The 20,978-nt window shown below is 39.7% G+C and overlaps 1 protein-coding gene across 3 annotated transcripts in view; it reads right to left on the reverse strand.

The window, feature by feature from the left end:
- Positions 1–20,978, reverse strand: part of LOC122090931 — a 158,447-nt gene that overhangs the window by 108,547 nt on the left and 28,922 nt on the right. For all 3 annotated transcript variants that reach the window (XM_042660708.1, XM_042660709.1, XM_042660707.1), the window contains exons 16-24: positions 7,107–7,202; positions 6,927–6,994; positions 4,690–4,810; positions 4,388–4,609; positions 4,043–4,270; positions 3,846–3,955; positions 3,633–3,729; positions 3,117–3,215; positions 2,877–3,017 (exon numbers count right to left, since the gene is read on the reverse strand). In XM_042660708.1, coding sequence (XP_042516642.1) covers positions 2,877–3,017; positions 3,117–3,215; positions 3,633–3,729; positions 3,846–3,955; positions 4,043–4,270; positions 4,388–4,609; positions 4,690–4,810; positions 6,927–6,994; positions 7,107–7,202 — 1,182 coding nt within the window. The remainder of the gene's footprint in view (positions 1–2,876; positions 3,018–3,116; positions 3,216–3,632; positions 3,730–3,845; positions 3,956–4,042; positions 4,271–4,387; positions 4,610–4,689; positions 4,811–6,926; positions 6,995–7,106; positions 7,203–20,978) is intronic.

Raw genomic sequence — 20,978 nt, forward strand, 5'->3', positions numbered from 1 at the left:
TTAAGTCTACATCTAGTTTGGAATGTGAAGCCTGTCAATTGGGAAAGTATTATCATGCTTCTTTTCCTTCTCGTTTTGTGGTTCATAGTCCTGTTTTATTTTCTTTAGTCCACTCGAATATTGGGGTTCCTTGTAGGGCTAGCAATAAGACTTGGTTCAGGTATTTTGTGACATTTGCCGACGATCATTCTCGTCTAACTTGGTTGGACCACTTAAAGGATCGTTCCGAATTTTTATCAGTGTTTCTAAATTTTTATAATGAAATAAACTCAATTTGCTACCCCTATTAAGGTTTTTCGTTCTGGCAATGCTTTGGAATATGTTCAAAATTAAATTTTTGATTTTGTGCTACTAACGGCGTGATTCACCAAACTAGTTGTTCCTACACTTCACAACAAAATAGGGTGGCAAAATGAAAAAATAGACATTTGTTAGAGGTAGCACGTGCTATAATGTTCCACATGCATGTTCCGAAGCAATTTTGGTGTGATGGGGTCTTCATTGCTTGTTATTTGATTGATCGCATGTCGTCTTTTGTCCTTGTTGATCGATCACCGTTTTCTATTGTTTTTCCTGATTTACCCTCTTTTTCATTCCTTCCTCAGGTTTTTGGTTGTGTGTGCTTTGTTCACAATTTACATTCACAGTTTGATAAGTTGTCCCCTATGTCCACTAAATGCATTTTTCTAGGTTTTCTTACTCCAAAAAGGTACAAGTGTTATGACCCAATCACTCATAAGTATTTTATTAATGCTGATGTGTCATTCTTTGTGGGCACTCCCTATTTTTCTCCCCAAACCTATTTATCCAAGGATGAGTGTAAACTCCTAGTACTGCTCCAATTCCCTCTTTGGTCCCCTTCCATAATGATCCTAATATCAGCACTACACCACCTTTGCAAGTCTATCAGCGACGGGATAAGTTGGGCCAGCCTAGTGAGCCTACTCTGGATGCTTCACATCCTATACCAGATTCTTCCTTTGGTGGAGCTCCTAGTTCTTCATTATCTGATGACTTACCAATTGCTCTTCGTAAAGGTATACGTTCCTGTACTCAAAAGTCCATGGTTGTGTATCCTATAGATAACTTTGTTTCTTTGTCTCATCTTCCATCTCCTATTCATAGTCTCTCCCTATCTTTGGCTACTCATATTATATTGAAGTTCTCCATCTTCTTGGATGGAAAACTGCCATGGATGTAAAAATGGATGTTCTCTTGACCGGTGACACCTGGAGTTTGGTAGATTTGCATTCTTGGAAAGGACCTCGTGAAATGACGTTAGGTTTACACTGTTAAGTACCATCCTGATGGCTCTGTTGAGCGATTGAAAGCCCTTTGTTACCAATTGTGGGTTTTCTTAGTGCAATTCGAACCACTATTTTTTTTCATCGCCAGGGAGATAAGTTAGTTGTCTTGGTTGTTTATGTGGATGATATCATCATCTCTGGCAATGATGCAGTTGGTATCACTGACGTGAAAGAGTATTTACAACAGCATTGTCAGACCAAGGATTTAGGTCAACTTCACTATTTCCTTGGTATTGAGGTTATCAGAAGCAAGAAAGGAATCATCTTATCTCAAACGAAGTACATTCTAGATCTTCTATCTGACACCAGTATGCTTGCATCAAAACCAATGGATGTACCTATGGGCCCTCATCAGAAGTTTGGAGTTGATGATGGTGAGCTTCTCAAAGATGTGCACCAGTATAGGAGTTTGATTGGGAAAGTATGTCTCACAGTTAAGAGACCAGACATATCATTTGCAATTGGAGTTCTCAGTCAGTTTATGCAGTCTCCTAAGAAAGCTCATTGGGACGCAGACGTTCGTATTCTTCAGTACTTGAAGGGTGCTTCTGGTAAAGGGCTAATTTATCAACCCAATAAGCATATAGATTTAGTTGCCTTCTCTGATGTTGATTGGGGCAGGTTCTGCCAGAGATTGTCAGTCGACTACAAGGTATTATACCTTTGTTGGAGGAAGCCTGGCCACATGGCGTAGCAAGAGGCAAACTACTATTGCTAGATCCAATGCTAAAGCAGAGTATATAGCCATGGCTCATACTACTGCCGAGTTGATGTGGCCTTGCTCTTTGCTTCTGGAGATGGGTTTTCATATGCCTACTCCTATGAAGATGTACTATGACAACCAAGCAGCTATTTATATTTCTAGTAATCCGGTCTTTAACGAAAGAACCAAGCATATTGAAGTGGATTATCACTTTGTTTGTGATGCAATATTAAATAAGCTAGTGGAGACTCCATTTGTTCCTTCCACATATCAGTTGACCGATATGTTTACCAAGTCATTGTTTGCTCATGTTTTTCATAGTTGTTGTAACAAGCTGAGAATGGGTGATATATATGCTCCAGCTTGAGAGGGATCGTGGAGTTTCCACCGGTATTTTAACCTTATTAGTGTTAGGTAAGGCTCCCACCATTGTCAACAAAAGGGGTTGATTTCTTTGTCAAAGCTAGATGGCAGCCTCCTCCATTGTCAATGCTAGGTGAGAGCCATTGTCAAGAAAGGGAGACCGCCACGCTTGCCAAAGATAGGTAGATAGGTGGCAGCCTCCTCCATTAATGATATTAGGTAAGAGCTTGGTGGGATTAATGATGGTAGATAAGAGTTTGGTAGGAGGAAGACTTTGTTCTTCTTCACGTCCTCTATATAAGGTATAAAGGCTTAGAGCTCAAAACAAGAAAAAAGAACAAGAAACTCTATTCTTCTCAGCTCTCTTCCTCTCAACTCTCTTCCTCTCTTCTCTCTTACTTCTTCTCTACTCTCCTTCCTCTTCTCTAATCTGGTTGCAGGATTCTAGACTTGTAACAATGAGTAAATAAAAGGGAAAAAATAAAATATAACTAACGTCTCACCTTTCCATATATTAATAACTTTGTTTCCACCAATATCCCATTAATAACAAGGTCGGCTGTTTTAAGATCAGCAGGTTGAGGTTCAGTAAGTTCATTCACACCATCACTTGTTTCTTCAAGTAAATCAACAGATGGAGGCGCCTACAAAGAACAGAGAGAAGAGTAAGACGCTATTCCTTAAAAAGGATCAAAGAGTAAATACAATATACATTACTGAGAAATAAGGATATCATATAATACAGAAGCCCTGTAAGTGGCTCGTGTAAGTCCTCTCAGCCAAGTATCTTTCACTTCCTCATCTTGAAACTCTATAATCAAGGTGCTAGAAGATTCCAGAGCCTGCAAAAGAAGTTCGCAGAAACAGATCAAATGACAAGGACATGACAGAGAGGGAAAGGAAATTGGCTAAATGTCCTTAAAAAAAAATCCAATTGAAGGAGTATAATAGAAGAACGTTCAGATGTTTCATCAGATCTACAAGGAGAAATTCTGCGGACATGAGCTGGTTAGGTTTTGAATGGTCTTCCCATCAAATAGACAAACAGATAAAAATAATTTAAGACTGCAACAAACTGCAGTCCGGATTTTAAAGGGAAGTAGGCATGTAATGACTTAGAAAATGAATGGTTTAAAAGTGTGCAATTCTCAGAGGGGGGGGGGACCCTTTTCCGCATGAAAAAATAGATACATACAGTACAATGAAAACTATATAGCCACAAAAAAAATCACCTTTACTAGGCACCAATCGCAGCTTACCTTCAGAGTGTCCACTCTTCTAAAAGCCACAGCAATAGAAAATAGAGAACCACCAATACTTGTTGGAGGAACTACATATACTTGTCGACCAGCCATACTGTAGCATCACAAAGTTGCCAATCTAGATTCAGCTTTCCCTATACAGCTGCTAAAGCAAAAAACACAGGCTGCCACACACAAGCACACACACATAGAGGGGGAGGGGAGAGAGACCTTGCACATCTTTGGTAACTCTGGGACGCTTCAGACTCGAAGACATAAAGATACAGTCCAGATAACACAACAAAACAAGGCTGCCACTCAGCTACAGAATTACCAATTCCCTGAATCAAGAATGCATAATGAGACATCAGACCAGAAACTTGTATAGAGAAAAAGACGAGCAATTTCCTCAGCCTTAGAGAACATACCCTCCAAACGAGAATTTTAGCCTCGGTAGCAAGGTCTGCAGGACTCCAAGGTGCTAGACCAATTTGGGAATTTTCAATGGTATCCTGACCTCTGTTTCCCAGCATACTATAGATTATCTTTAATAATTCCAGAATTCGGTAATACCTAGCTGGTGAGAAATGAATGCCAAGATTGGGCACTTGAAAGGAAACCCGTGTTGATGGGTAACGTGGATGAGGAATTTTGATCTTCAATAACAGAAATGCATAGGTATTATCAAAACAAATGTAGAAAAGCTAATACCAAAATCAAAATTTTAAGTTGTCTGTATCATACGTATAAATACAGGCAGAAAGACCAGTTACCTGATCAACAATCACTGCCATCCCACACCTATCCACCAGAGGAAGGACTTTATCAATATCATTAGAGGTAGGGGATCCAGAAAGTTGACTACCAAAATTTGAAGTGACCAGGGTGCATTTCCCATGGTCTGGACCACAATCCGTAAAGAAAGCAGCGATGTCTTGTCCAGATATATAAAAACGGGAATACATGCTTTGCCTCTGTTCATCACACTGATCATTCTGCAATAATTTCTATACATTTTAAGAAAATACCAATGCAAAATAAAGTCTAGTTTCAAGATCCAATAGGAGAAACTTACTTTGGTGTGCAATGTGAAATGACCAAAATCCAAAAGAAAATGACCATCACATTTGGTAGATGAACGTGTTCGCAGAGGAACTCGAACTTTAGGAGCATCAAAATCAATATCAAGTGCAAATCTGAAACACCCAGGTCAACACAAACCAAAATAAATAATTATATTTTAATGCCAACATCGTGAATAAAATTTTTAAACCTTCTAGGAATTATTTTGATGCCAACAGCATGAATAGACAAGAACCTTTCCTTACACGACTTATTTCACCATAAGAATAGTCAAGATGGATGTATATTGTCTAAAGACTCTAAACAGTCTGAGTGTCTAAATATGAGTGCATGTATCTGTACATACACCTATTTGATGTGCCATTAACCTCACACTTCATCTTCAAAAGAAAGTGCTGACCACCTGACCCAGAGCTATTCTCAAGGCCAGCAGCAAGATTTTATTATGATCACTCAAAATGATAATGCAACCTGAAAGGCACCAACATACTACGCAAAATTCCTCAGGACTTCAGAACCATCCCGAAAGGCACCAACAGTTCCCATGTGAATTAGGATATAAATGTTTTGGCATGTGATCATATAGGAATATTTTCACTTTGATTTCTCTTCTCTTTCTCAGATGTAATGCAACCTGGTCCTTTCCTCTTCGAACTGTTTGACAAGTCAACAACCCTTTAAAAGGTTTAATTCTTTAATTGGAATACTCATCTAGATAAAGTACACTGTACAAACCATTAAAAAAATTGATCCCGATCAGGTGGATGATATTCCAAACTGATAAGCCATCTCTTAATGATAATCTATCAAAGAAATAGCTAATCTGTCATGTCTTTTAAGGTTAGAGCACGAATACTAAATTTCAGAACTAGTAATATGGTTAGGAAATTCAGAACTATCAACGATCAGAGGTCTTCAGACTTAAAATGATGCAACTGGTAAAGTGGTGGAGTCAAAACGATATTTGATAACAGCGTGGATTGAAGTGGATGACTGGTTAGAGAAGGGTTAGGATAGTCAGCAAGGGTTTACATTGTGCTGGGTTGAAATCATCAAGGGAATTGAAAGTTAAGAGGGCTATAGCAATTTAATAGTATAAAGAAATAGAGAAGACAAAAAACAAGAGAGAATAAAGCATTAGGAATCCACCTCAAATTTCTTGAAAGCATCACACTTGAGAGATTGTCAAAAGTCAAAACCAAACAGCAAGCGTCTTAATTCAATAAGAGGAAAAACCAGCTACTACCGACTTGTATGTCTACAGTTCCACACTTTTTACTCTTACCTTTCTCATATTTAACTTAAACTTAAACCTTTTACACCAATTACATAAGACAAATTAGAAAAAAAACATTGAATAAAACTTCTTGGACAACCTATATAAACCCATTAACAAGAAGAAAATTAATTAACCTAAAGACCCTGAAACCCAAATAAATTTTCCAAGGAAATTTCCCAGAAAACCACCCTAACTCCAGAAGGCAGATCTTGTGAAATATCAAAACCTAGAACTGTGGCGGATAACCTACTAGTGCCCTAGTGAACACCCCACAGGGAATGACAACCCCTCCCCAGCCCCCACCCCCAACCCAAAAAAAAAAAAAATCCTTCAGAATCTGGACCAATTTTCTTTTCCTTTTGTCTAAGTTTAGATTCCTGATCCTATCACCACTCGCCAGCTATTTAGTTATTTAGAAGTATCACTTCTGCTTGTACAAATATTCAAGAGTGACATATGAAGCACTTTATATAGCATCTATCCCATATAAATTCTTGGAATAGAAAATTTCAATTTTTTTGGCATATGGTGCCTTTTGCAATCAGGTGGCGATGTGGACGAAAAAAAAAAAACATCAGACTCTTCAAAGACAAAAGTCGACCCCATAGAAACCAAGCAATCAAGCAATTTTTGTGTGTGTGTGTGTGTGTGTGTGTGTATGTGTGTGCGTGGTGGGGTGGGGGAGGTTCAACTCTTAGAAGAGTTCAACAGAATCAGCAAACTCGACACACATTGCTGGGCTTGTCTTTAAGGCAGTTTTTTCCCTTTATTTCTAAATAGACAGTTTCGGAGTGTAAACCAAGTAGAAACAAATTACATCATATATGTACATTCAGGGAAAATTTATACAGGTTAATGTGACAAACAAACATTTACATATGTGAAAACCAAATGACAAAAAAAAAAAAAATGACAATAAAAAGAGAAGCAACAAAGTAGTCACAGGATACCTGCTTTGCTCTTCCAACACCATTTGAAACTGCTCTTGAGCTCTACGAGTCACTTTCTCTAGCTTCATCTGCTCATCACAAGTTTCCATCAAAATAAAATGTGATCAGATTCTCAAATGTCTATAATTACAATGCATCAGGCTGACAACTGTACTGTTGATCAATATTCAAATTCCCCACCTGCAAAGCAGTTGCAGTCTCCAAAGCAACAGTAGGGCTAACTGCATTACTCCTCTTTAGAAACTCTAAAAACCGGTCGCAACTTTCCATCAAAACCTATAAATATTAGCAGGCAGGAAAATAAGTTAACAACTAACAGACCTCAGGACAAATTTCTCATAAGAAGCCAAACCCTAAGAGTAGTGAAAACAAACAATCAACTCAACTAAGCTTACACCGACTATTTGGAGTTGGCAGAAGAAAACATGAAGGGAGAACGAAAATAAGATGAGCTAGAAGAGTATCTGTGGTAAAGCCCAACCAAGGAATTTCTCCCGAAATGTATGATTCACAATAAGGAAATACCAACAAAACATGCATTATACAAGGAATGGCACAGTTCTCTTTTTTTCTCCTGGACGGGTAACAGTTTTTCGTATAAAACATATCAGATGTATACAAAAGAATAAATCACCAGAAAAAACTACTAATTGGGACTAACAACCAAGTCTAGCTGCACTTTAATAATTATCTGCTGTACAGGGAAGTTTGTCCAACTCCCTTTTGTTTTTTTATCAATGGAGTATAGTAAGCCAATACAAGATACATTTGATTCTCTTTTTTTCTTCCTAACCTTCATCCCTTATTCTGCATTTGGTTGCTTCCCTCATGATGTGGGAAAGAAAAATCAAGAGAAAAAAAAGAAGTTATTATTTGGTTGCATAAGTGGGAGAAAGTGCATGACTACCTTAGCCTACCCATAACCCCCAAACCTTTCATATTTTTTGAAATGTGGTCCTCTCATTCTGACTACCTCCCTATTGTGCAATTAGCTTGGTCCAAACCTGTCCATGCCCATTCCTCCCCCCTTATTGCTTTGGCCAGGAAGCTCAGGAATGTCAAGGCAGCCCTTAAGCTGTGGAATACTAACACTTTTGGGAACATTTCCTCCTTTGTTGCTGATTGCAGGAACAGGCTTTCCTCCATCCAGCTTCAGCTTCAGAACGACAATCTCAATATTTCTTTGGCTGAGGAAGAAAAATTGGAAGCTGCAAATCTTGCACCCCTTTTGGCTAATGAAGAAAGCTTCCTTAGACAAAAATCTAAAATCACTTGGTTGGAGCTAGGAGACTTTAACTCTTCCTATTTCCACCACTCTTTGAAGGCTAGAAACAACTTCAATTCCATCACCAAGCTCACCTCCCCTAATTGTTCCCTTGTCACCAAAGTGGATGAAATCAAAGCAGTGGCCGTGAACCATTTCAAGAATTTATTCAACCCTTCCTTGGTTCCAGCTGCCTTCCAGGATGGTCTCATCAACATATTCATTCCAGATAATATGCTTCAAACATGGTTCGAGAACTCAAGCGAAACATATTTCGCATGTTTCGTAGGTATCGACCCAGGTCGAAACGAAACCTTGGGGGATTTTAAAAAACCACTCGAAACGACCTGGAGGATTTTAAAAAACCACGACCAAGTTTCCTATGTTTCGGTCGAAACATGGGAAATTTTGACCTTCTCGTCTTGTGTATTTTGTCTCCCAAGTAAATGTTTTTTATATTTGTTATATTTCATTTACTTAAGATATTATTCATAAATAAGGAAATACCCTATTTGAATCCAATAAAAATAGTTTAAAAATCAAATTCCTAAAGGATAAAAAGTCAACCCCCCAGTCCAAGAACAAAAACTGGATTTTGGTTATAGGGGCGATTTTCAACTTTTAAATGCTGGGGTTTTTCTCAATTATGAAAATTTTATAAATCCTATAATGTTAAAACATTGCTAAAAACCAAAAATAAGGTAAAATAATCTTTTGTTTTGATATCCCTAAAATTATTTTCATTCAGGCGATTTTAACAGCATTCGCGCACTTTAAAAGAAGTTTGACCGGAGCATAACTATGTCAATGCAACTCAGATTTAAGTAATCTTAGACTTGTTGGAAAACCGGTTTTATGTTATACCTAATACAGAAAGTCTCATGTAAAAATAAAAATCATTTGACCAATCAAACTTATTATAGAACAAGAGCATTTATCTAAATGTTGATTCTTTATAACTTAATGTGACTTAATGTTGATTTTTTATGATTTGATGCGGCTAATTGTTGATTTTAATGACTTGATGTGCTTAATGTTGATTTTTTATGATATAAGGTATATATAGCTTACTAAATAATGTTAGAAAAGATAACATGTGTGCCTTGAGGGTAGTGAGTCACTAGTTGGATGGAACCGCCTACACACTCTACTTGGAATTGAGTCACTACTTTCGAGTATTGACCAATTGAGTCACTACTGTTCAATGTTGATAGATAACTGTTGATAATATAATATTTTCACCTATTTTGGATCATTTGGAATATGTCTTATGTTTTGACGTAGATTGTAGACTATATATAGTTATTATGTAGTAAAGTTTCAGAATTTAAGCCAACAAGTCAGCGTAACGATTATCAAACCTTTGGTTCACCACACAAGTAAGACTTTGTGTTTTTTTTATGAAACTAATGACGTGAATGTGTTAGAAATGTTTAAAATAGGTTATACACAAAAAATAGACAAAAGAAACACTGTTTAGGGGTCAAAACCTAAGTTTCCACCATACCGGAGAAAATTCCCCCGGTATCCTCAAAGTTTCCCAGGTTTCCACCGAAATTTCGTCTCCCCAGAGGTCGAAACCTAGTCAAAACCCGATACCGTGAACCTTGGCTTCAAATGCTATGGACTATTCCCTCTGATGAAGAGATTACAATTGCTATTCTCTCCCAGAGAGCTAGCAAAGCTCTAGGTCCAGATGGGTTTAGCATGGGCTTTTACACCTCTGCTTGGGATATTATCAAAGAGGACTTGATCAAGGCTGTTAAAAGCTTCTTCTTCAATCTCACCCAAACCAAAGGCATCAGCCACAACTTCCTTTATCTCATTCCTAAGCATGAGGGAGCTATTGCAATGAATGACTTTAGGCCATTATCTCTATGCAACCTTCTGTACAAGTTCATAACTAAGATTCTTGCCTTGCGTGTGCAGAAAGTGATCGACTCTCTAACCAGTGACAACCAATCAGCTTTCATCCCAAGAAGAAGCATTAGTGACAATATTCTCCTTTGCCATAAGACAGCTAAAGGCTTTGACAGGAAGGGCCACCCTCCTGCTGCTCTCATGAAGATTGATATTCACAAGGCTTTCGATTCCTTGAGATGGGATTTCATCATTTTTGTTCTCAACAAGATGGGGTTCCCCCCTTCATTTTCTAATTGGATCTTCCACTGCGTTGCCTCCCCCAAGTTCTCAGTTCTAGTTAATGGCAGCCCTGCAGGATTCCTCTCCCCTTCAGCTGGAATTAGGCAAGGGTGCCCTCTCTCCCCTTACATATTTTGCCTGGCTATAGAAATCCTTTCTAGAAGCCTCCAATCTGCAACGGATATGAACCTTATAGCCCCCATCCCGAAGTGCAAGGCCTTAAAACTCATCCACCTCGCTTTTGCTGATGACCTGATGATCCTCTCCAAAGCAGATGGCCCTTCTATTGATACTATTATATCTTGCCTGGATAAGTTTGCTATGATGTCTGGTCTTTATATCAACCCAAGGAAATCTCTCTTATTCTTTCTGGATTTCGGAAGGAACCAAAGCTACCTTTATTGATTAAACTGGGTTTGACCTTGGATCCCCCCAGTCAAGTATTTGGGGTTGCCTTTAATTCCTGCGAGGCTCACTGCCCATCATTGCTCTCCTATGTTCGATCTTATCAAGCGACTTCAGCTTTGGAAACGAAAGCTGCTATCTTTTGTTGGGCACCTTCAGCGTATTAGATCTGTCCTCCAAGCATCTTACATTTACTGGTCCAGAATCTATGGGCTGCCCAAGTCCATCACCACAAAGCTGGAATCTATCTTTGCTGCCTTCCTCTGGAAATGGGGTGAATCCTCTAGATTCCTTCGCCCCATTAGTTGGGCAGCGGTTTGTCCCCCAAGAAGGAAGGAGGGTTGGGTTTGAGAAGGATCAAGGATGTGAACACTACAAGAATCGTCAAATTGATCTAGAAAATGGCCTCAAAAAAGAAAAGCATTTGGGTGAATTAGGTCTACTCCGACATGATCAAGCAAGACTCCTTCTGGTCTGTGTGCATCCCATCGGATGCCTCCTGGGTGTGGCGTAAGATGATCTCCCTCAGAACTATTGCTTCTAGAGTTATTTCATCTCAGATTGGTGATGGCTCCTCCACCTTTCTCTGGCTCGACTATTGGCACCCTATGGGGCTCCTCTCCAGTCTTCTCAGACAATATCTCAATGCCCGAAGCATCTACAGCTCTGGGCTTCATAAGCTTGCCAAGGTTGCAGACATTATTTCTTCAGGATCATGGTCCCCCCAGCCCCTTCCTCTCCCCTCATGGCTGATATTTGGAATTCTCTGCCTTCCATCCCTTCTGATGGCCTCCCAAGTAGTGACACTCTTCTGTGGACCCACTCCCCAAAAGGCTCCTTTCAGCCAAAGCGGCGAGGGAATTTGTCCGAACTCAGGGCCCCTCTTCCCTTAGCACAAGCTCATTGAAATAACCTAGAGGGGGGTGAATAGGTTATACTAGTGGAATTAGACTCTTTTCGGTAAATAGGTCACTCGTGTGACAGTAAGTTAAAATAATGCAGAGAAAATAAAATAAGAACAACCACAACACAAGATTTATAGTGGTTCGACTCAATTCGAGTCTAGTCCACTCCCTACAAAAATCCTCTTGTAAGGTATTCCACTAGTTCTCCCTTTCAGGACAGTAGGTAGGGAAGAAAACCTTTACAATCTTTTTACGGATAAGAGTATCCTTACAAATCTCCTTTCCAGGCAGAGAGACGCCTTTACAATCTCTTTTAGAGGTAGAGAGAGACCTTTCTCTTTTTAGGATAAGAGAATCCTTACAATCCTAAGTACAGTCTAGAATTGTAAAAACAGAGATTAATAAGAAATAGTGGAATAAGAGGAATACCTCAAGTGTGGTGCAAATGAGAATGAATAGTAAATGATGAGTGATGCACCTTTTGTAAAGTCCTCTCTTACGGCTTTGACTTGCACAGGAGAGAGTAGAGAACTTTGATTGAGACTTGAGCCTCTTGTTTGGGATTTGTGTAATAGAATAACTCAAGTAGAAATAAACTTCTTTAATGCTTGCAACAATGCTCTTAAAGCTCTTTCTTAATGAATATTTAATTAAGAGTGATTTGGGTATTTATAGGTGAACTTAGTGAAGCATTTTAGGCAGGGAATCAGGCTCTAACGGACATATTCTGGGTCCATCGGTCGACAGCCATCGGTAGCCGGTCGACCGCCAAGAGCCGTTGTAGGCAAAATATAGCCATTGGGGCACTTCCAGGCAGTCACCGGTCGACCGGGACTTTCAGCCGGTCGACCGCCTATGGTCTCGGACAGGTCCGGTCGACCGGGGCTTCCAGCCGGTCGACCGCCAACATGACATGCTCTATTTTGACAAAATGTTGTCATACTGACCAGTCATCAGTGTTTTGACCATAACTTTTCGGTCCGACTTCAGAATGATCTGAGATCAATTGCGTTGGAATCACAACTCAATTTCCTACAACTTCTATGAAGGATTTATCTCCTAATACTAATTTTAAGATTCCCTAAAATACCCTTGAGTCAGGTTACTGTGTGTTCCACACCACTTAGAAACTTTCCATACCTGGTCAAGGCATGCTCTATGGTCATTCTAATATGATGCAATGCACATGCATGAGGTGAGTGCATATAAGTATGTGGAAATTACAAATTACATTAAAAAATAACTAATCTATCCTAGTGGTCTTCTTCTTCACTTGAACCTTCCATTCTTTGGCCCTTCATCTTCTTTCCTTCTTGTTTGCTGTTTCATGTCTTTAAGCTTCATGTCTTAATTCGACCTTCTAAGGGTTTCTTCAAGCTAATCACACTTTATCAACCAAGTTAAAGATGTATGTTTGTTTGTTAATACCAAAACATGGCAAGGAGTGTGGACATGTTTCCCAACACTCATCTGGTTCAAGCATCATATCCCTAGGCAAAGCTTTACGGCCTGGAGAGTTTTCACGAAGTGCCTCCCCACACAATCCTTCCTCATTCAGAGAAGGATTCCTGCCCCTCCGGCCTGCTATCTTTGTGGTTCTGATCCGGAAGACATTGAGCACATTTTCTTTGCTTGCCCTGTCTCCTCCTCTATCTGGGCCTTAGTTCTCTCTAAGTCTAGCCGACTAGCAGAAGAATTCTCCCCTTTCATAGGGAGTGAATCTGGGTGGATATGACCTTCCCTGGGAAGACCATTTGTGATATTGTGGGCAAACTTGCCTTCTGTGCAGCCATTAATCAAATTTGGATGGAAAGGAATCATAGAAAATGGACCTCCAACTCTCGGCCTATCAAAAAGATTTGGAAATCCATATTTTTTATGCCAAAGCCAAGATCTCAAAAGTCTCATCATCTTGTTCCCCTTCCCCAAGAAATACTCACATTGTAGCCTCCTAGGAGTTTCCTAGATCTGTGATCAGGAGCCCAGGCTCTCCCTAAAGTCTTCCTCTTTTCCCCCTCCTCTTTAGGGGCATGTGTGTATTTTCTTCTCCTTTGGTAATGAATTATTTATTCACCCAAAAAGAAAAAAAAACTATGATCCCATCCCTTGTATGCTTCTCCCCCTGTCATCATCCCTCATCCTCAGTGAGAACCTCTCTCCCGCTTTAGCCTCCGCCAAATCCACAAATCCCCCCTTTTATCCCATAACCCCCTCAAGGGACCCCACAAACCATCACTAACACTATCCTTCCACTATCACCCCTACCTCTAAGTTTATCTCTCTGGCCCATCCTTCCACTGGTGTAGAAGTTTTGCGTCCTCATCCCCCTCCCCCCCTTTGCATCTCCCTTTTATACATGGGGTGGAGTTGATAAGAGTAAAGTGAAAACTAAAAATAGAATCATTATCCTACGTGGAATTGTTAGAAAAGGAAGCTCTTGAATTGGACTGATTTGGCAGGCTGACCATTAGATAGATTATAGAACCCCTCTAGTGAGCCACCTGTTAAATTTGGTCCCCCTATGCCCTGCCTCAACTGGATGGCCCAACAAGTATGTGGGATTTCTCCTTGATTTTCCTATGCCTACTGTTGAGTTCACTTTATACACTTCCAAAAATTTTAGCAACCTTCATAATGTCACCTGGGGATGTCAGATTGGTCTAGAATTTGGACAATAGATAGACTATGATGGTGATTTGGATGGCATTTTGCGGATTTATATGAATGGTTTGATTGGGTTCCTGGTACAGGCATGCTGGGTGTACCCAGTGAACGATGTTCCCGCCACTGCAGGGTCTGGGGAGGATCATAATGTACGCAGCCTTACGCCAGCTTCGTGGAGAGGCTGTTTCCTGACTCAAACCCATGACCACTAGGTCGCAATGGAGCAACCTTAGCCTTGTGCCAAGGTACAGGCATGCTGGAACCTAAAATAGAAAGTAGGAGGTGGGTGCTCCACTAAATGCAAAGCTTCCATTAATATATTATAAGGGAAGGTGGCTTTTGGAAAAGGCCATATTAGTAATCAAAAGGAAGCATGGGATGAAGAATGTAGGTCATTCTTATGTTTCATATTTCCCATATATTTTGTGTTGGCCTTTTAGATTAGGACAAACTCACTAGGTGGCGAAGTTCACCACTCCAACCTAGGGTTCACAAACCCCCTAAACTTGGTCCTTTAGATTAACTCTCTGCCTGCTAGACAGGTTAGCTCTGGTGCCCCTTCCTTTTTGTGTGGAGGATGAAAATCATCCACCACTTTGCTACTTAATAGGCCGTTTTCTATTATGCCAATTCTAGTTAGTTATGGGCCTTTCTACAACCTATACCTATACCTACAAATTCATAAGGCAATGCTAATTGTAGTTTGCTATTGCTATTCGAGTAAAGAAATTAATTTATTTGCCATTATTATTTGAATTTTTATTTTAATTTCTAGGACACTCTTTTGGGGCCTTGTTTCATCCAAACAAATTAAACTCTCTACCTTAAATGCAGGGTGGGGTATTATTTGCACTCTTATTTGAATTTTTCCTCTATTTCAATCATATTTATGGTTTTTTCACTTGAATTACATTATTGTGACCTTAACATCAAACTTTAGTCGGATTGAGATGAGTCAACATGACCCTCAAGCCCAAAAAACGGGTTTGATTCTGGCCTCCCAGTTATATGAAATGTTCAATGAGATGTTGATGTGGAGTAGGAACGTAGGGAGATGTTCCACTTTTGCAAGTATCCCAAAAAAGGAACATTGTAGGCTCCAATTGGCCATTGGTGTGTCATGGGGTAAGAGGGCCATCCCATTCTGATGTAAGACTAGAACACATAAGACCTAATCCCAGGTAGGATCTGAAATTCTGGCTGGATAGAGAAAATTTCGATTACTCATGAACCACAACTCAGATGGAGCCGGATTTTGGTTCGAATAGAGATATTATATGAGGGAACAAATCATAAAAAATTGAGCAAATTCTGCTAGATGAATTGAGAGATATGCTGTCGACACTTTTGATCAACCTTCAAGAACTAGGGTTCCTGGCATCGGATGATCCTCAAAATTGGAATGAAGATCCCTAGTAAGATGTATAGGTATTAGGGTTTAAAGTATAGGTCCGTATCGGCCCTTACCGATACATATCCATATTGGCACTTACCAATATGTAACCGTATCAGCCCTTACCAATACGATACGGACTGATATGCTACATGGAATTTTTAAAACCCTTTTGTATCGATATGTATCCTAAGATACATACCGATACACCACCGATACGATACGATACACGCCGATACACACCGATATGTACCAATACTCTATGGAAAATTCAAAATCGAAGTGAAATGTACGTTTCGGTATGTATCGATGCGTATTGATATGTATCGACCGATACACACCGATACGGTACAATACGTACCGATACAGACATAAAATGGCCAAGATGGGTCATTTTTCAGAAAAAACATAATTTTTTTAGGTGTTTTTGTTCCAAAGTTGCTGCCAACCATTTTCTCTCCAACTAAAGTGGAAATCAAGGTTGGGAACAAGGATTTTACATTTATGGGACAATTACAAACCTTGGACTCTTAATGCGATACTCTCAATTTAGTGTTTATGCATAATACATGTTATATATAGTTTTTTTTAACTATTTTTTTATGCAAAATTATATAAAAAAGTGTTTCCTATCCATTTATCTTCAGCGTATCTTCAGCGTATCTCCGATACGATACGATACCCTCCGATACGTATCTTAATTTTGGCTGACCGATACGGCGACCGATACCGATACTTTAATCCTTGGGTAGACCCCCTGTTACACTTTCCCATCCCATCCCATCCCCACCCTCCCATCCGTATTTTGTCCTCGATGACCCTACTGGGCAATCTAGTATGCCTGGCCTGCCAAACCCTCTCCTCCACTCTTTTGACCCATCGACGCATTCCTCCCCTTTGGACTCTTCTAACCCTTCCATCTTGGCCCATCCATGTTTAGCCCCTATTTCTACCCCCGGCTTGACCCATGGGTTGGTATCCTCATCGCCCCAGATCAGTTCCCATCCCACCCCTTCCGATCCCCCAGCCTACTATGGCTCGTCTTCCCCCTGTGTTTACCATCGATGTGACATTAGCTACCATCCTTATCCAAAGAAGCAACCCTATATGGACTGCTCCTTGCCTAGTAATGAAAAGATTATGCCTCTTAGCATGGAAATCCGTAGTCATATGCCCTTTGTCACGACATCTTGTAATGTCTTGGTGGGCCTTTAACATCTTGGGTCTTTTTTGAGTTTGTATCCAATTGCTTACTTTGGTCTTGCTTTTTTCCTTCTCGTGTGTTGAGCTTGGCTAGGGTTTTCCCCCTTTGTATTGGTTGGGCCTTGTTAGGCATCTTGCATTGTATTTCCTCCCCCACTCCCCAACTCAGCTATACTATGAGCCATTCCCATGCTCAGCCTCAACACTAGATCTTGCCATAATGTCTACTATTTGGTCCTCCATGTGACAAGATTACCACTTGTAAGATGAGTATTTACACCACCAACAAATGTGCAAACCCAGTAGTTGACCTACTCTATTACTATCAGCACCAACCCAATTTGCATCTGAATAGCCAACCAACTCAATATGTTTACTAGGTCTATAAATGATACTCTTCCCTAGAGCACCCTTAAGGTACTTGTTAGAGCAAACACCAAGAAAAACGAAAATAAACAGCCAACAGATCCGCACAACACAGAGATTTAACGAGGTTCACACACCAGTGTGGTGTGCTACGTCCTCAGGCGAAGAAGATATTTCACAATATAGAAGAGAGATTACACCGAAGCAGCAACAAGAAAACTCACCCTGAAACCCTAGCTCGAAAAACCCCCAAATTACAATGACTTGCTCAACAAGACATTGTACATTATATACTCCTCCAAGTCGCAGGTTGATCCATCGGGTCGTGGTCGATCGGGTCGAACCTATCGGCCCAACCCCTCTGCTTGCATCACATATCTCAGAAAACTTCCCATTCGGGTCACCACCAAAATATGTCGGAGCAGGTCTATCTTCAAAACGGGTCAAGAATTCAAGACAAACTTGACAGTAAGTCAGTACCTCAAATCCGACAAGCAACCTCCCAATGACCCTTCTTAGGAGATTTTGTAAATTGGTTATAACACCCAAACCAAAGGATATGTGATGCAGATTAATAACCAAAATAGGATTGTTTTATTAGGAATAAGCTTAGGGTTAGGTTGTATATGTGTTGGGCCTTCAGTTCATGTGGTTTGGAATGTATTGGGCCACTTGTATGGGTCTAAAAGAGGGGCTTTAAGATTAAGTACGGGATTACTAGTTAGTTTTCTTTTTTCATTGGTTTCCTTTTCAGTTGGGTTTTGATGGGGTAAATTAGTTTCTAATTTCAGTCATTAGTTAGTTTCTAATTCCAGTATTTTTATTTCCTAGTTTCTATTTCTAGTTTTAGTAACTAGAGGACCTTCTATTTTGTAAGGCTATGTTGTTGTTGCTCTTCTGAGTTTGCTTTGTGTGTGATCAAAGTGGTGGTCTTGTGGTTTGATCAAGGCCGAAGAAATTGGTGTTTGATCCAATTGACTCTTTGTGGTATGAACCCCAAGAGGTTCTCTTCTAGTTATCTCCCTTTTCTTCCATACTCAAGGTGTTCCAGGTCTGATCTACTGTTACAGGTATTTAATTAATTTCTTTTCTCAGTTTTGTCCAGAGAAAGAGGATCAGTGAGCATAATTTTCTCGTTCTGTCCAAAAAATTGCAGATTCTGTTAGCAAGTTTCAGAACCTGCCTAGAACTAATTCATCATTCCATTAGTCCTTTTATTATCTGCTTCTATTCTGATTTTTGAAACGCTATAATCTGAGATCGATATTCTTAATCTCAGATCTGATTTCATCCTTGTTATTAATCTGTTTTGAACTATTCTGGTATTTGATATGGTGTTCTCTAAGAGTATCCTGCAACATTGGGACTAGGTTGACTTGTCAATTCTAGTTCTACATTAATATGTTTGGCCTGGTAACAATAAGATAAATGAGCTTACCAACTAATCTCGTATACCAATGCTTAACAACAAGCTCTTCACCATCATTAGCCCTGAACTTCTAATGTGGACCCATAAGAATATTAACAAATTTGGATGTCAATGTGCCAACCTCAGCAAAAGATCAAGCACGTCTTCTCTGGGAGAGACTAAACCCTTTCATACTACGAAAACGTCAATACCAAGAAAAATATCAAGCACATATCTTCTTTGGAAGAGACTAACCCCTTTCACCCTACGAAAACCTTAATACCAAGAAAATACATGAGAAGAGCCGTCTTTCACCGGAAAATGTTGTTACAAATAGGACGTCACTTTAGCAATACCAAGTGTATCATTGCCAAATGTAACAATGTCATCAACATATACAATCAGCACAATCACCCTGGAGTCCCGGTGAGAACAAATACTGAGTGAACAGAATAGAAATAACGTGAACCCACAGTAACAATAGAGCTAAGCCTGTTAAACCAGTCTCTAGATGATTGTTTCTATCGATATATCACCTTACGAAGTCAGCAAATTTTACCTACGTTCACACCCTGAGAAACATATCCAAGAGGCAATTCCATGTACACTTCCTACTGCAAATCACTATATAAAAAGGCATTCTTGATATCCAACTGATACAATGGTCAATGAAAAATTAACTAAGGAGACAAGCACATGAACAGAATTGAGACTAGCAACAGGCAAAAAGGTCTCAAAATAGTCCACCATAGATCTATGTGCATTCTCTTAGCAACCAAACGGGCTTTGTACGGATTATACCATCAGGGTTATACTAATATTGTACACCTAACGACACTTGACGAGATCCTTCCCTGAAGTTGAATCTACCAAAGGTTAGTAGACTTCCATCGAGGATGAGACTACATTTAATGATATGTGGATTGTAAAGAATGGGAAAATAATGATAAAGCAAAAGTATGTAAAGAAGATGGAAGGTGAGAAATGGAAACAAACTTATCAATGTAATAGGCAACCATGGATTCTAATTATAAGAATACCTTTACGAAAAGCCACTGGTATGTCATCAACAGAAGACAAGGTAATAGGAACTCCAAGCAATAAATCAGATTGCATGGATGGCAGTAACAGAGAGAACCCCCACAATCACAAATCCCTTATATATATACCACTTTAAGACAACAGCCCAATGACCAGTAAGAGGAGAAAATAAACTAGTCACCAAGCACCAACAAAGGAGAAAATTGCTAGCAACAAATCAGGGCCTCAGAAGAGGCCAAAACCCACATTAAGTAGGGGTGCAGCAGATAAAAAAAATCCCAATATAAGGGCAATCCAAGACTGGAAATGGAGAATTTGTAGTTGCACCAAAACAAGAACTTCAAACTTTCAGAGTGAGTAACTACGCTAACAGGTGGAAGTGGAGAATATGTAGTTGCACCAAAATAGAAACTTAAAACTTTCAGAATCAGTAACTTTGCAAGAACCAACAATCTACTCATATGATCAGCATCATACTTGGAGTAACGGAAGACCCTTGGCATAGAAATAGACCCCAAAAAAATCTCTCGCACTCGACAGGTAGATGGGGAGATATCCTTGGTTGATAGGTGCACTCAAAGAGGGGGGGAAAAAAAAAAAAAAAAAAAAAGAGCAACGGCAGGTTGTAGAGGTCAGCAGCAATATTCAGTCTTCATGTGCATGGATCATGTACTCTTGTAGTAGTCTTCATGGGCATTAGAAACCTATTTGTCATGTTTCATAAACTAGGGTTAGAAACCAATTTGTCACGTTTCATAAACTAGAGTTTCATACAAAACAAAGAACAGCATAGGTGCTGTGAATCATAATTAAAAAAAAAAAAAAAAGACAAAAAGGACTCTTTAAACAGAGATGAGGATGAAATTATTGATTGCAAATGCACTCATAACTGAGGGGAAGTGGCAATGAGACGAGAAGTGAAAATGAAGATTGACGAAAAAGGCAAATGAAAGAGGAAAGAGGCACAACCCAGCAAGTCAGGAAACTCTCTGCTAATGGGATTGGCAACATAGATTCTCGCTCTCCAATAAGCTCTATCTGAGGTCATACTTGGTATAAGACCCAAACCATGCATGTCATTTCTCACAACTTCTCCTATGGTCATTTGAGGCCTGCCCCTAACTCTTTTCACTCCATCAATCAACATCGTATCACTACTCTTTACTGGGGCATCACTAAGCCTTCGTTGAACTTAACCATACCATCTCAAACGACTTTCTCGAAGCTTGTCATTGATTGGGGCAACTCCTAGATCAGCTCT

The sequence above is a fragment of the Macadamia integrifolia genome, chromosome 10 (assembly GCF_013358625.1).
Source record: "Macadamia integrifolia cultivar HAES 741 chromosome 10, SCU_Mint_v3, whole genome shotgun sequence".
NCBI lineage: Eukaryota > Viridiplantae > Streptophyta > Magnoliopsida > Proteales > Proteaceae > Macadamia > Macadamia integrifolia.